The following is a 15395-nucleotide window of genomic DNA, read 5'->3' on the forward strand; positions in this document are numbered from 1 at the left end:
ATGATCTCAGCTAGCTGTGTTGCCAATTTCTCACTCAGTTGTTTGATCTTGGCGAGTGAAGATCATACGCTACGTAGAATAACTAACAAGACAGCGCGCAGTGAAGCTCGTGAAATAATTCGATGTGTCAATCCTGTTCGCATCAAACTATTGAAGAATATCGGCAACAGCAACTTGTCCCTCCTCTTTCGAGTGAGGTACGGCTGTACGTGAAAACACACATTGACAGCAGCGCCAGCAGGGGCACACTTGAATTAGAAAGGCTGTTCTCACATCTTTCTCCGTGCGATTGCTTGTAGTCAAATGGATAGGCTCCCCACCTAGAGCCTTTCTATTTGAACTGTGCCCTTGCTGGCACTGCTTCAATATGTGATTTCGCGTACCTCCCTCAAATGAGGAGGAACAAGTTGCTGCGGCCGAAATCTTTCAATTGTTGGATACGTAAGCGTTGCCACAATGAATTATTTCACGGACTTCACTGTGCTCTGTCTTGTTAGCCACTTTAAGTAGCCTACGATCTTCACTCGACAAGACCAAGCGACTGAATGACAAATTGGCAACAAAGCTCATGTCATTCAATTCTTTTCGTTACGCAAAGGGAGGGTTTTATCCTCCAGTGTGTGCCAGAGGTGGGGCCGAAGTATAGTTCGCATAGTTTCCAAGGGCACAGGTGGAATAGACTCTCAGATATCTAGAGTTTTCAATGGTCGTTCGCAAACTAGAAAGTGTGCTACACACAATATAAAGACGAACGAACAGTATTTGCAATATGTCTCGCTGCTCGTAGAAAGTGTTGTGATTCATTTAAAGAAAAATCATATTTTATGAAAATTATATTAAAACTTATTCTACATTTACTAAGTAATTTAAAAATAGTTCCAATAAATTAATGTGCGTATCCACACGCGTATTTGCGTATAGACAGAAGCCGAGTTTGGGTAACATTGATTGTTAAATATTGAAATATAAAATTATAACAATAACAATTAAACTTATATCAAAATTGTACAAATTTCCCTAAATTAGTACAACTCCAAATATAATAACAGTCAGCGCCGTAACTTAGATTTTTTCTGGAGGGGTAAGCATTAATACGCGTCTTGGGCCCCCTAGAAAAAGTTGTTTTTCTAATTCTTGGGCCTCCTCCTTCCATCTTTCTCTTACTCTTTATGGTCCCCCCGGAGCCTGTTTGCCTTCCCGCACGGCAAGGTCTGCAGAGCCGTTAGTTACGCCCCTGGGCCCGTTCCATACATTACAAAATTAATTAACGGGACAATATTGACAAATCTCAAAGCCATACGAATAAATATTATTTATAGGGCCCCTAATAGTAGACGCTGTTTACTAAAATGGGCCCCATACTCATTTTTGTTTTATTTACCTTTTGTGTGCTGTTTTGTTTATGTAATGTAGTAAACCTGTTTGAAGCTTCATTTGTAATTTCATGTTCGTACCAAATATGGAGTAAGAAAATTTTGTCTTAAAATGGGCCCCCTCGAACGGATGGGAGATTCCCTGGGGGGCAGTTGCTCCCTGCCCTCCCACAATTTACGGCCCTGATCATAGTTAGTCTAATAAGATAAACACAGTTGGAATATGAAAAGTCACATTTATTCAATTAAAAACATCTCCGTGAAAATTATGTGGAATATATCTGCAATTGGTATACTGTATATGATCTTATCATATAGATATTTACCATTTTATTGGTCCATTTTTGATCCTCAAATAAATAGCAAATTTGGTTAGGATAGCGCGCTGCTCTTCTGCTAAACAGCCATGGCGCTGTCAATTTACTTCTTACCATTAAGAGCATATTTAAATATGTTTTTCCGAATCTCCATAGAAACCTAAAAGAAAAAAGAAGAAACTTCTGATTATCTCACCAATTCAGTTTAACTTAAACAAAGAAATCTCCATGACATTACAGCCAGTAACGACGCTAGAGGGGTGGCAAGGGGTCGAGCGAGCACCCCTAATGACATCGTTCGCTCCTCTGATATCCCCCTAGACCAGGTCTATACCCAGGATTATTTGATAGGAACCACATCTTCTTGAAGGCCTACTAAAATTATTTTCATTATATAATTATTATAACATATCAGCGCTTCTTTTAGATTTTGTTTCTTAAGTAGTAAATTTAGGAATCCAACTTAAATTTGCACCGCAATTTAACTTTTTTGTATCGCACTTTCGGAAGCGAAGGAAATTATTATCTATGTATTTTTGGACATGAAATAACAAACACAAATAAATTTTATAACTTAAAACAAAAACATATATACGAATTGCATAAGGTGGTAGCTGGTTTAGACTTTTTTCTTTGCTAAATCTGTAATATAGTCAAGAAACGGAGAGTTGGCATTATGTAGTTCACAAAGTAAACCTTGATTTTTATGGCAAAAACACAGTGACTTAATTCGCACAAGTGTTAATTTCCTAATTCATATTATAGCCAAACGCTATCTCAATCAAGATCATTTTTCCATTTTTTTTTTCAAGTTGTAAACGAATGGAAGCCAATGGAAAGCAAAACGAAGTAGCGTGTCATTTACAAATTAAATACCAGAGAACAAAAATGGAAGATATTGCTAAAGTTACCTGTTTTTGTCTAATCTCCAAAACGTAAGCTCAGGGCTTGACTTTGAGAGACCATTGAAGAGCTTTATTTTTATTATAGTATAAAATGTCGAAGAGCGCATTGTCTCTTTGTCGTCAATTCTACAGTCAGACTCAAATAATATATGTGCATTGGTATGTATTAGTGAGAATCGAAAAAGAACCTGAAGGAAAAAATGCCGTATTTTCGAGGGGAGAATTACCTAAACTATATTTTTTGTGGACACTCTGTATATTTCGTAAAGACAGTAATTATTTTTCGATTTATACTTTATTCTGCGACGCAATAACTTCTTTCTGCGATGGGAACTGTTTTTCTTCCCAAGCAATAGGACAAAGAAGTCTTTCATCGTTTATTCATATATATATTTAAAATGTTGCTTTGTGGTGAGAACATTTTAGTGAACGACGAAGGTTCTTAGTGTTTCTCCCTGACTTATTAATATGTAAACAGTATGTTCTATGGTTATTTGGAACTGAATTAAATGTATCTTCCAATCATTTATAAAAATACTGCGACCTACAGCACACCAGGTGTCTGAGCGCCAGAACGACGCCAGTCACATCCCTTTACCAGTTCGTTATCTGAATGTTCCCTCAATCAAGTTATCGCAATGTCTCGTGCGTCGTGGCCAGTGGACTAAAATTAACGTCAATTCTTTTTATATTCTATTTGCATGTTGTACATACAGGTGATTTAACCTGAGTGCTTTTGAGAATGAACTGCCAACATTGATCAGGCGATCAGCGCAGCTCGTATCTCGAACCTTTGAGTTCCAGGAATCTTACTCCGTAACTGTGAGCAGCAACCACGTACGTTGCATCGGGCATCAAGCATATTGTTGTGCTAAGGGGCATACATTATTAGCCAGTCAAGTACCTAGTTATGGTTAGCCCCAATCAGTAAAATCCCAGGTTCACATACCTAGTACCTTTAGTTATAAACGCGCCCTCCAACTTTCTCATTCCATTTTGGTTATTGTCTATATACTATTGCTGAAGACTAACGTCGACCTCCAAGGATTTTCTGAAGCAGCAACCATACTACTTCATGGAATCATCCCGATATTACCCTCATAGTGCTAATTCCCCATGTGCATTAACGGTGTGAGAAAACTATCTATAGTGGAATCCCAATCATAATCTTCCATATATATATATATATATATATATATATATATATATATATATATATATATATATATATATATATATATAATATATATATATATATATATATATATATATATATATATATATATATAAGTGATAAAGGGCTATAGTGTAGTGAAAAAGCAGTGTGATTCTATTAGTGAAAATCTGTATATATATTCAGTGTTGAGTGTTGTGTGTTTTTCTAATACGTTCTTTTTTTATAGTATTTTAATAAATAAGCATAGTGTCGTTTAATCTAGTATTTTTCTTGTATGTATGAATAATGTTTGTGTGCGTTGTGGTCTGAATGACCGTCTGATCGTCCGTGAGATTTTCGAGACAAGATATCCGAACCTCTCGGTGCCTAATGCTCATCTCATCATTGAGACTGGTTGACTTCCTTTATAAATCTCCCGTAAGGGAGAAAACTGAAACTGAAGATTCTCCAATAAACTTTTAGTAGTTATAATATAATGTTAATAACATTACCTTTATGAAGGAATAAACATGGAGGATCCATTTCAAATGAAAGAATGACTTATAGTCACTAGTCTAAGCATAAATCCAAGTATGGTTTTAAGAGTGGTTGTAAAACGCTATATTTTCTTTATTAGTATGAATGCTCCCACCAAAAATATGTTTAACATGTTCAGTATAAAACAAGTGAGATTCGGAAGGACAACTGAACAAAATGTACAATGAGTTAATTTAGAATATTGTACTGTTCTGATGTAATACATCTTAGAATTTATGCTAAAAACTTTTGCGAGTCAAACCATGCCTAGTGTAAATCTCAATGAATAACTTCAGATTAGGTTAAAAATCCTTCTTTTTTTTTTTTAGGTTTTGGTCCTTTTGTGACCCACAGTACCCCATTACTTCAATCTTTGCTCCATTTGAGCCCCGAAACAACGAAAATTATCACCGATCGATGAACGATATTTCTAAACCAATACACCTGATATAAAATATATCAAACAATTTGTGCTCGTCTTTAACTTAGGGAGCACGGCTAAATTTTGGGAGCCTGGCCCCTCGTAGCAATGAGTCTGCCTCACATGTGTTGTATTGTAATGTAGGTTAACTAATATAAAACTATTATTTTCGGCTCTGCTCAGTGCATTGTAGACAGCATCTTCTGAACACTGGTGAATTTGTCTACGTTTTACTTTCAAGGCCTCCCCTTTTCTTCCTTTTTCATTTGTTTCTATTTACTTACCTGAGATGAGTATATATATATATATATATATATATATATATATATATATATATATATATATATATATATATATATATATATATATATATATATATATATATATATATATATATATATATAAAGGCACTTGTGGGTATTGATATTTGTAATTGTAATAATAACATTAGGACTTACTAATTGGTTTTCGAAACACAATTGAATTTTACAATTTTTTTCTTACGTTGCCTTACTTTACCTTGATTTGAGACTCAAATTTCATCCTATTTTCCACTGAAAAGTGTTTGTAATTCAACAAGGAAATAATTATATATATGATAATTAAATTGAAATTCATCGCAATATGACCCATTACAAACACTTTATCATTTCATATAGTAAAGGTCAGATCCATCGGTATTGTAACAGAGCGGTGCTTGAGCGATTGACAGTAGAAATTCATATTCTGATTAGTGATAATTTCACAGCTTTGTTTTACTACAAGTGCAAACTCTTTAGTTAGGGAGAGGAGGGTGTGAATCACGAGTAAAAGTTGATGACAATGAGTTTTGGTGGGCGGTGGGTCAGAGTGGATCACGATGGATGGTGGGTCAGTGGGTCATGGGTCAAGTTTTCATTTATCCACGCCATCTGTGTTCTAGTATTACACGACTCATAATATAAAACCTATATATTGATAAAGTGATTATAAATACAATGAATGAGCATGGATCAAAGTTTAAAGATACCGTAAAACGGGGCTACTTTGACAGGTTTTGTACTATTTTAAATGCGTACAGGGAATACTGACTGCAACCAGTCAATGATACTATTCTCATCATAACAATAGGTATCCAGGTTATCACATCCACCACTGAACTTAAGTTCCTGCAAGTAAGTTTTGGCGGGAAAAATTAAATAATTAGCCCTCGGGATCTTTGACATTTTATGTATTTGTTGCGTAAAGTTCCAAGTAACCAGACGTATGGGGTTACTTTAACATGGAATTAATGTAAATCCAGTGTAAAACACTGTTTTGATCATGCGTAATGTATGCTGTATGCTTTTTAGCCAGGAAATCTTTATTTATTTATTTATTTATTTTACATCATTATACACAATTATACAGGTTTTTCTTAAAGGTTTACTTTTAACATACCTTTACATGTAACAACGGAAAGAAAACCTTAATTGTCAACATCACAGTCGAAACAAGCATATTGTGGATTTTTGGATCCAGTATGGCAAAACCCACACACTCATGTTTCGCACCTGAGACACTGAATCCACTCTTTTCCGCCATTGAAGTTTCGAAAGTCAGACATACAGATGGCACAGGTGTTTTCGTCATACCGTTTTATTTCTTCGCCTTGTTTCCCAGACGGAGTTCCTTTTGGAGCTATGAGGTTGTCAGGTGTCCAGATCTTCTATCAGGAGTTGCTCGACCACCACCTCTTCCGTCACCAAGGGGTCTCCAACGTCTCCCTCTTCCACCCTCATATCTAGTCCCAGTTTCCGGTTCTTCTTCCCGTGGGAGGAGTCGCTTTCCAGGTGAAACCAAGATCTTTTCACTTGCTTTCCTCCGCTTGTCCTCGCTCTGGTACTTGGCCCACTCGTGAAGAAACTGCAGGGGACTTGCGTCCATGTCTTTCTTGACCTGTGTGCTATCGGGTTCTTTTGGTACCTTTGAGAGGGGACCTTCAACGTTTAGGGTAACCAGATCTGTAGCGCGGAATTCTGCCTTCAGGTTCTCGCCTATGATGGAAACCAGGGAATCCATGCATCGCAACAGTACAAAAAGGGAATGTTCCTAGAGAGTCGATCCGCTTCATCGGGTCTCCTTCCGCCATGAGCTCAGTATGGTTCTCCACTTCTTTAGTGGCCTATACACGGTCATGTCCAGGGGCTGAAGCAGATGCGTTGAGATGCAACGACTCTTACAGAAAGAAAGAATCACTCATATGTCAAAGTAGCCCTGTTCTATGTCAAAGTAACCCCCAGTGTCAAAGTAGCCCCGTTTTACGGTACTCAAGTCATTACACAACATACTGCAACAAGAAGAGTATTATGTCCAAATTTAATATTTCTATCTGTAATAGTCCTGAGCAATGATGAATCAGCCACTTTTACTCTTTTATATAATAGTATAGATTATTGTTTAAATGTAGATCTTACAATTGAATAAACTGTAATTACTCTATTTTCTATATAACTTAACACTATCGAGGCCCATATCCAGGGGGTCTAGGGGCCGGGCCCTCCTAAATTTTTGCTGCCCCCCCTAAAAGTTTCACGGTAGACTTGCAAATGAACTATAATATAGTTGGATCGGGCCCCCCTAACTTCTACCGGGCCCCCTCTACATTTTTGGGCGGGCTACCGGCCTGACACCATCTAAATATATTTTGTAGCTATATATAGTGCATTCTGAAAATATAATTCCTTCTTGTAAATAGATCAAATGAAATAATGAAAGTCTGAAGTTGAACCCTCGTCAGATGTCACAACATAATTTAATGATTTAGGTCAGAGTTTATCAAATTGGGGGCCGCGAGATGAATATATGGGAGTTGCGAAGGAAGGTGAAAAGGATAGATGTAATTTTGATCTAATATCGGAAAATAATGTATTTTTAAAGATACTTTTGAATTTCTTATTTTGATAGATATATTTTCATTTCCATAATTAGTGTCAATACAGTAAAATATATTGAACAAATGTTAAACCATTAAAGATGATCGTTTAAAAATCAATTAGAATAAAAAGAGGAATGAAGCTGATGATAAACTGCATATTGAGATATAAATAAATACAAATACTGTACAACAAAAACTCCATATTAAAATACAATTCACTCACAATAAATGCTACACATAGATATATATATAATTATAAGCGATAGGCAACAATATTCAAAAAGCTGTTTATAAACCGAAAAGAGTCGCTTGCACAGAAAAAATCGTATGTGGTGTACTTAAAAACGTATGTTACATGCGTAAATTCTGTAGTTTTTGGACTTAACGTATGACTATAAGTAACATCCTACAGCAAACGTATATTCCGTAATACTTTCCGTATAAATATTTCATCTATACGTACTTTCCGTATGACTATAAGTAACATCCTACAGCAAACGTATATTCCGTAATACTTTCCGTATAAATATTCCATCTATACGTACTTTCCGTATGACTATAAGTAACATCCTACAGCAAACGTATATTCCGTAATACTTTCCGTATAAATATTCCATCTATACGTACTTTCCGTATGACTATAAGTAACATCCTACAGCAAACGTATATTCCGTAATACTTTCCGTATAAATATTCCATCTATACGTACTTTCCGTATGAAACAAAGAACTGTATATAGGCGGTAAAGATCTTACATACAGATGGACGTATGTAACATACAGCTGACGTATGTAATATATGGAAGACCGTTAGACATCTTGCAGTGGCATAATGTAACATCTAAGCGGGAAATAGGCAGTACGTATGTAGCATATGTATAACTTGTGTTCCGTAGTAAACGTATGAATTCCGTATATTTGTAAAATATACCTCTGTCTGGATAACGGGTTTCTCTCAGTGTTCAAGACGATGTGAGAAAAGTGAGATCGCGATGCGAAATAAGTTGAGAAAGACTTGGCTTTAACTATTAATGCAATACTATTTATACTGAATTCCTTAAACCATTCATGTAATATTTAATTGTATTTTATTCAGGAAATTAATTTGAATTAATTTTTAATGGAACGCTTTTGTCTAATATTTGATATATTCTGTTACAACGCTTATACTGTAAGAGGCCAGACGTTTAGTCACTAGCAGTTAGGTGCTATGAAATACTTTTATGTTTGTTTGGGTATAAACATTGATTAAGGAATCTCGGTTATGTGTATCCTTTCTATTATTATTATTATTAATGCTAATTATTCAACAGATATCCCTATACAGTATTTGAATTTCCTATTACTAAATGCAAAAATTCTACCAAGACTACTTCCAAAAGTCAAGTACGTTGGCCTATACAAATTTACAAAACGTAAAGAGAAACTTTTCGAGAATTCAAGACAACATTAGGAAGAATTCTTTGAAGATCGAGACGAGACAAGACCTCGGCAAATTTACGATACGAGGCGAAACGAGAAAATTTTATTTCTTGTCTTGTGAGGAACGCTATTAAACATGCGCAAGAGACAAGGAGCGCGGTGGCTCAGTGGTAGAGCGTTCATCTCCGGTGCTTGGGGTCCCTGGTTCGACCCCAGCTCGCGCCGTGTGGACTTTGTGGTGGGCAAACACCGTGCTCGTGGGTTTTTTCGGAGTTCTCCTGTTTCCTCCCACTTTCTTCATTCCACCATTTTACTCATCTCTCATTATCACCGTCTCCTTTAGCCTAGCCGGCATAACTGTGGGACGTTAAACTTAAAGATTTCATTTCATTTCAAGAGACAAGGATTGAGACTGTCTCGTCTCGAAAATATGATGTAACAGTGATGTATCGTCTCGAAAAAGGTATGTGTTTGTATTGGAAGAAATCTGTCTTTCTCGAATCTCGAGAATTCTGTCTCGTCTCGTCTCGTGCGCAACTCTACTCGTTGTGCTTTGCCCTGTTTTTCTCTGGTTATATATTTTCTACGTGAGATTTTGTTGTCAAAAGTGCTTGCATTTCTCTCACTTCCTTTCCATTTAACTTCTTCATTTGTTCAAAACCTTCAATGTATTTATTTCATTCTTGTAAAATTTTCCTGTAAACTTTGTATCTTAGAATGTATTGCAGTGTCATACACATTTCTCCATTTAAATTTCTGCTTCTTAGCGCGTGTTGTAATATACACACTTATCCACGCCATTCTTTCTTTTCAATAATACCTACTTATCTGCGGACAAAATCTACCTAAAATAATGAAAGTGACTACATTTATGACTTAATAACTCTTGAAAACCACCCAACCGATCTCGATCAAATTTTCAACATAGATGAGATTCGGACCTAGGATGGTTGTTATAATTCCAATTTGACGGTACAACTTAGGGGAGGAGAAGAGGCTATATATATATATATATATATATATATATATATATATATATATATATATATATATATATATATATATATATATATATATATATATATATATATATATAGTGGCCGATCCAAGGGGAGCTATAAGGGCTATAGCCCCACCCGCTTGACGCTCAGGTATACACTGGATAAAATTGACTTCAATCCTGCTTTACACTGGATAAAACGGCAAAATATGATTTAGCCCCTCCCTTGATCATATCCTGGATCAAAAATAATTATCCAAAATGAGCGATATTAATGTCGAATCCATGTCTTTCGGCGTCGCTGAGATGAACAGTGACAGTTCCGAAACTATTAAATTCCAAATTCAGCAACGCAATTTGGTGGAGGTGGAGAGAGGAGATATATAAAAATGATCGGAAATGACAGATATTAGTGCCGAATCCATAGTTTTCGGGGCGCTAGATGAACAGTGACACTTGCGATGCTGTTTAAATTCAAATTCAGGCCCACAACTTACATCGAGATATATAAAAATGATCGAAAATGACCGATATCAGAGGGCGCTTCAGTAATAGTAAAAAGTGACTGACTAACGGAACATATTGCTTTTTTTTTAATTTATCCCAGCGAAGCGAGTAATTGACACCAGTATCTAATATAAATTTATATTATGATACCTACTCAATAACTTTCTTTCTTCAAGTAGAATAAAGTATTCACTCAGACAATAGAGCTACAATTTTTGGATTGCAAGATTGCAACTGGGAATAAACTAATCCATTATCTGCAAAAATTATATGTTATGATAAATGTTATTTTTCTATCAGTTGGGGGAAGAACTCTATTTATTGGGGCCTGGTTGAAGTAGACCAGATACGTCACTGTAGAAAAAGAAAATAATACCAAAAATAGTTATACATTCTGCATGGCCCATATGCAACAGGAGACGGATCATGTTAACGTTCTTTTTTTAAAAAAATATCACAGCAATCAGCTTAATATTTATGTTGTCTACAAGAAGACACATTCATTCTGATAAAAGTATAGTCCATCAGTTCATTGGTACCAATCTTTTACTACTTGTGTTCCACACGTGTTGTGTAACTGAGGTTAATACACGCCAATTGGCTTTAGATTTTCATTCCCTAACTCGTTCAATGATCTGCTACTTTTTAGTCTATTGAAAAACATTCCATTCCTACGCTGTGTGTGTGTTGGACGCTGGATAACACTTTGAACCCAAGTCTGATGATAAGAGGAGACAAGCAGAAAAACGTGACCTCTGACAGGTTGGTTATTAACATAAAGGCTCTGTTTCGTTCTTTGACTGTTGCTACAAGATAAATTTCGTTAAAATAAATAAATAGCTGTCTGGTTTCAGTACAGATAGGAATTAGGGAAGATGATTAGTCAATGGCAGAGTATTCATCTCTAAAATGTCGGGCTGATGTGAAATAATAATAATAATAATAATAATAATAATAATAATAATAATAAATATTCCACAACTGCGATATAATTAAAAGGTGGCTAATACAGTATGATATTGCTACTGTCAGGCACACTTCCGGGGTGGTAAAGTACCCCTGAGTTGGCCAACTGCTTCCCGGGGCGAAGATAAATGAAATTGTTATTCCATGTTACTACATGTCTTTTAGCATATACCAGCCCCTTTCACATTATGATCCCCATGGACAAAATTTTCTAAAAGAAAACCCGATTATAGCATCTGGATATAACCCCATTAATAGGCTTTCGAAATTCCGGGTTTCCGGGTTCGATTCCCGGTGGGAGCACTCGGTTGGAAAAGTGGGGTCAACCCATGCCAAGTGATCAAGAAAAAAGAAAAAATTGCCGCTCGACCTTTCGCCCCCAAGAACAATATTTTTTTCATGAATGTTTATACTATATCAGGGTACTTCAAAACCACAATTAATTATTTTTTAAAACATTTCGTAGTGACGGAGATTCTGCCGCCATTTTGTGTTCTGTCGATTTCAGGCGTTTACGTTGTTTTGATCAGTATGTATTCGTCCTACCATCAGCGCAAATATGTCTTCAACATTGGGGGGGACGGGTAAGTCCGTTCCCATATTATATACAGTATATATATATGCGATGTTCAAAATATTTATGAAGTTGAAAACAATGCTGTACGTATTTAGGAAGCTATCGGGCTCAAGCTCTCCCCCGAAATAAATTTTGTTGGTTTTCGCATTACACGTACAACAAAAATCCTTCTTACCATTTCTAAGAATGTCATTGACTTTTCTTATGGTCTTTGTTCAGAAATAATAGCTACTGTATTTGTCAAATTTCATTTCATGTAAGAACTGCGTCCTTTTGTTCTTTCTTTCGTCCTTTATACTTTTCTGTTTCTTTTTCTTGATGTTACTATCTTTCGTTTCGTCTATCATGCTTTATCGACCGTTGTCAGTTGTGATTCAAGTTGGCCGTCGTCAGTAATACCAAAACTAAGAGGAGTTGATAAGTGAAACTGGTGTTCCACACCTACTTGTGCGGATATCACATGACGGGACTTTACTTATTATAACAAAGGAAAAATTATATCGTTCAGTTATTTTTAAAAGGAGGAAATGTTTGAATTAAAGAAAATCAAAACGGGGGAATAATGAGCCCGGAAAATTAGGTAGGCCAAGAGGATGCTTCCTTTTTCTTGTATGAATAGAATAAAGGGTTAGATTCACTCGTAAATTTTTGTATCACATATAGGATTTATCGGTCTGCAATTCTTGCCATTATAACTTCAATTTATGCGTATATAAACTAAAATATATTTAATTCTAAACTCAGGTTGGCAATTGCCCACTTCCTTCCCTGTGTTGGGCATAACCCCTCGAAACAAAATCCTAAATACGCCATTGGTTGTCTTCAACATTGGAAGGTGGGCAGATTTGAGGCTTATTCTAGGGAAGGGAGATGAAACTCATATTACGGTAGATGAATCTGAGGTGAACCTGTTGTAGAGTATATTATATATTAGGCGATGTAGATGAAGTAGTAGTACATATCAGTATTACAAATAACTGCCATAAACACATTCTGAAATCCGAATACATGCATATTTATAATTGGTATATTTCTAATTAGACATACACAAAGATCCACGTTAAAATTGTTTTATAATATGCCTAATATAAATAATGACTTCCCCAAAACTACGAAGAAAGAATATCAATTATGTATGACTCCACATTATTTGAGCAAAATAATGATAATCTCAATAGCATTACAGGAATCGTTACAGAAATCTGCCCCATGTCATGTACTCTTTAGTTAACAGATGTAACCTTATTATTATGGAGAAAAATATTCCACCAATTGAATTCTTTTCTGGGGCCGCGGTGGCTCAGTGGTAGAGCGTTCACCTCTGGTGCTTGGGGTCCAAGGTTCGATCCCAGCCCCCGCCAAGTGAACTTGGTGGTGGACAAACACCGTGTGCGTGGGTTTTCTCGGGGTTCTCCTGTTTCCTCCCACTTTCTTCATTCCACCACCCTTTCATTCATTATTCATCATCACGTCTCCTTTAGCCTAACCGGCATAACCGTGCGACGTAACACTCAACGATTTCATTTTGAATTCTTTTCTTTGCTTTCGAAGCATCCTCTCTCAAAAGAAAAATTGGTACACGTGGAAATACGTAGGAACAAACCATGGTTCGACCAGGAATGCATTAAACTAGCAGAGAAGAGAAAACAGGCAAAATTACGTTGGCTACAAAATCCAAATGAAATAACTACATAAAATTTCGTAGACATCAGGCGGGAAACTTCCAAAACATTTAGAAGAAAGAAACGCAATTCTTTGAAAGATAAAATTAAGGAACTTGAAGATAATAGTAAAAATAAAAACATTCGGGACAGGTATAAAAGGATCACGAATTTAAGAAAGGCTATCAACCTCGTGCTTCTATTAAAGAAAGCTGACGGAACAATTCTCACTGATACAGACAGCATTTTAAATAGATAGAAAGATTTCTTTGACGATTTGCTTAACACGCAGCCAAAATCTGTGCGTGGAGAAAGGGAGATACACGCTGCAGAAACGTAAATTCCAGAACCCAACCGAAAAGAAGTGGAAATCGCTGTAAAGAAAATAAAGAAACACAAATCTCCGGGTGTAGATGAAATTCCGGCTGAGTTAATTTTAGCTGGAGGCGAAAAATTGTGGAACAAAGTACACAAACTCATTCTCCTTATCTGGAACAAGGAAGAATTTCCACAAGAGTGGAAAGAATAAATCATTGTTCCAATCAACAAGAAAGGCGACAAAACTGGCTGTAATAATTATCGAGGCATCTCTTTTCTGTCAACATCCTATAAAATCCTTTCAAACATTCTATTAGCAAGATTGACTCCATACGATATGAAATTATTGAGGACTATCAGTGCGGATTTAGACGAAATCGATCAACTATCGACCAAATATTTACCATTCGCCAAATACTCGAAAAGAAGTGGGAATACAATACCCCGGTACATCAACTATTTATTGATTTTAGAAACGCTTACGACTTGGTTAGGAGAGAAACATTGCACAACGTTCTTACAGAATTTGGAATACCGAAAAAGCTAATTAGATTAATTAAGGCATAATTAAATGAATCCCAAAGTAAAGTCCGGGAAGGGAAAATTTTGTCCACGAACTTTCACGTCGAGAATGGCCTGAAACAAGGAGATGCGTTGTCGCCATTATTATTCAACTTTGTCCTGGAATACGGTATAAGGAAAATCAAAGATAGCAACCAGAGGCTAGAGTTGAACGGTGTTCACCAGGTTATGGCGTACGCTCATGATGTAAATTTAATAGGGGATGATAGGAGAACAACAGAAAGAAATGCATAGGTGTTATTAAACGCTTGCAGGGACATAGATTTAGATGTAAATGTAGAGAAAACTAAATACATGGAAGTGCGTCGGGACCGTAATACGGCAAATTATGAATGCGTTACAATATTAAATAATACTTTTGATAAAGTGGATACTTTCAAATATCTAGGATCAATAACAAACGAAAATCATATTCACGAAGAAATTAAATGTCGACTAAAAACAGGGAAATCGTGTTATTATTCAGTTCAAAATCTCTTGTTGTCGCGTATTCTGTCGAGGAATTTGAAGCTTAAAATATATAAAATGATAATCATGCCTGTTGTTCTGTATGGTTCCGAAACATGGTAGCTTACTCTGAGGGAAGAACGTAGACTGAAAGTATTTGAGAACAAGATCCTGAGACGAATATTCGGACCCAAGAGGAACGGGAATGGTTAATTGCGGAAACTTCACAACGAGGAACTACATAATTTATACGGATTATCAAACATGTTAGGGTCATCAAGTCTAGAAGGCTTAGGTGGGCAGGTCATGTA

At 36.1% G+C, this 15395-nt stretch overlaps 1 protein-coding gene across 1 annotated transcript in view; it reads right to left on the reverse strand.

Annotated features, from left to right (window-relative positions):
* LOC145672960 (long-chain fatty acid transport protein 4-like) overlaps window positions 1-15395 on the reverse strand; it is a 93453-nt gene that overhangs the window by 41922 nt on the left and 36136 nt on the right. Inside the window, exon 2 of the mRNA XM_081742227.1 lies at window positions 1700-1850. Within this exon, the coding sequence (XP_081598353.1) occupies window positions 1700-1850 (151 nt within the window). The remainder of the gene's footprint in view (window positions 1-1699; window positions 1851-15395) is intronic.

The sequence above is a fragment of the Thermobia domestica genome, chromosome 2 (genome assembly GCF_964235325.1).
Source record: "Thermobia domestica chromosome 2, izTheDome1.hap1.1, whole genome shotgun sequence".
NCBI lineage: Eukaryota > Metazoa > Arthropoda > Insecta > Zygentoma > Lepismatidae > Thermobia > Thermobia domestica.